Consider the following 1,951-nt stretch of genomic DNA (forward strand, 5'->3'; position numbering starts at 1 on the left):
TATTGGGACACCAGGTCTACCCCAGTCAATTTTGGCTGAAAACCACTCAAATTTTAGGGTTCTTTTTTTAAAATTTGGAATTTTTTTGTGTTCTTTTTTTAACTTTTGGGTTTTTTAGGGTGCCCCGATGATTTTTGGGGTTCCCAGGTGATTTTCGGGGTGGTTTTGGGGTGTTTTTCCAGATTTTACCCATTTTTTTTTGAGTACCCAGATATTGGGACACCAGGTCTACCCCTGTCAATTTTGGGTGAAAACCACTCAAAATTTTGAGGTTTTTTTTTTTAAATTTTGGGGGGTTTTCTTGATTTTTTTTTTAATTTTGTTTTTTTGGGTGCCTGGGTGAGTTTTTGTGGTACCCAGGTGAAATTTTGGGTTTTTTGGAGCCAATCAGGGCATTTTGGGGTTTTTACACAGATATTGGGACACCAGGTCTACCCCTCTCAATTTTGGGAGAAAATCGCTCAAATTGTGGGATTTTGTGGGGTTTTTTTTTAAATGTTGGGATTTTTTGTGGATTTTTTTTTTAATTTTGGGATTTTTTTTGGGGTGCCCAGGTGATTTTTGGTGTATTTTTGGCGGGTTTTTTTCAGGATTTTATCCATTTTTTGGAATACCCAGATATTGGGACACCAGGTTGAAAACCACTCAAAATTTTGGGATTTTATCAGAAATTTTGTTTGGGTTTTTTTTTTTTTTATTTGGGGATTTTTTGGTGGTTTTTTTTTCAATTTTGGGGTTTTTTGGGGTGCCCAGATGATTTTTTGGGGTTCCCAAGTGTTTTTGGGGCATTTTGGGGGTATTTTCAGGGATTGGTATTGGGACACCAGGTCTACTCCTGTCATTTTTGGTTAAAAATTGTCCAAATTTGGCATTTTTTTGTGGATTTTTTTTTTTAATTTGGGGTTTTTTTTTGCCCTTTTTTCAATTTCGGGGTTTTTTGGGGTATTTTGGGGTATTTTGGGGTGTTTTTGGGGTGTTTTACCCAGGTAGTTCTGCCAGCAGTTGCGGGTCTGGTTCTGGTTGGGGAAGCGGCTGTCGAACGGTGCCGTTTTGTACCGGCCCAGTTTGCTCTTCATGTCCTCGGCCATCGCTAATTAACCTAATTAATAACATTAATTAACACCTCCAATCATTAATCATCCCCACAGAGCCTTAATGACACCCCTGCGCTGATTAATTGGGGTTAAAGGGCGTTAATGGAGAAAAAAATGAAGATTTTGGGGCCGTTTTTGGGGAGTTTTGGAGGGGAAAGTTCGTTAATTGGGATAATTAAGAGGAAATTAATTAATTAGAAAATTAATCGATGCCTAATTTAATTTATTAAAAAATGGAAAATAAATTAGAAATTAATGGGAATAATTACAATAATAATTACAAAAAAAAATCATAACCAGAATAAAAATAATGTTAATTATGGCATTACAATATTAATTTAAACACTAATTATAATATCAATTATGATATTAATTAAAATATAAATGGTGGTATTAATTAATAGGTTTAGCCTAATAATTATAGTAATATGGCCTTAGGAGCAAATAATTAATCTATATTAATTTATAATTAATTTATAATTAATTTACAATTATTTTATAAATAAATTATAATAAATTTATAATTAATTTATAATTAATTTATAATAAAATGAAAATTAATTCATAATTAATTTATAATTAATTAGAGGATAAACTAATCCCAGTCTAACAGAGAAAAAAAAGAAAATAAAGCATTAAAAGGATAATTAATTATATTAATTAATGCCTCATTAATTAATCAGCATTACAGAAAGTTAATTAAGACCCTCATGAGGTTAATTAAGCAGCCCTGAATTAATTAATCCCACCCTGAGTTGATTAATTCCAGATAGAAATAAAAAATAAAAGAATAAAAAAGGAGAAAAGGAGGCAAAACAGGAAATTGGGAGTTAATTAATGCTGTTAATTAACACTGT

General features: G+C 31.7%; 1 protein-coding gene across 2 annotated transcripts in view; it reads right to left on the reverse strand.

Moving 5' to 3' along the window:
* The window catches only part of LOC130587280 (cytochrome c oxidase subunit 6B1), a 6,724-nt gene that overhangs the window by 2,585 nt on the left and 2,188 nt on the right, over nucleotides 1–1,951 (reverse strand). The window contains exon 2 of one of the 2 annotated variants that reach the window (XM_057388255.1): nucleotides 983–1,099. In XM_057388255.1, the coding sequence (XP_057244238.1) occupies nucleotides 983–1,088 (106 nt within the window). In that variant the 5' untranslated portion in view covers nucleotides 1,089–1,099. The remainder of the gene's footprint in view (nucleotides 1–982; nucleotides 1,100–1,951) is intronic. The other variant, XM_057388254.1, reaches the window with a different exon arrangement.

This window comes from Malurus melanocephalus, unplaced genomic scaffold, assembly GCF_030028575.1.
Source record: "Malurus melanocephalus ecotype Western Australia unplaced genomic scaffold, MMel_1.1 scaffold_1709, whole genome shotgun sequence".
In the NCBI taxonomy this organism is placed as follows: domain Eukaryota; kingdom Metazoa; phylum Chordata; class Aves; order Passeriformes; family Maluridae; genus Malurus; species Malurus melanocephalus.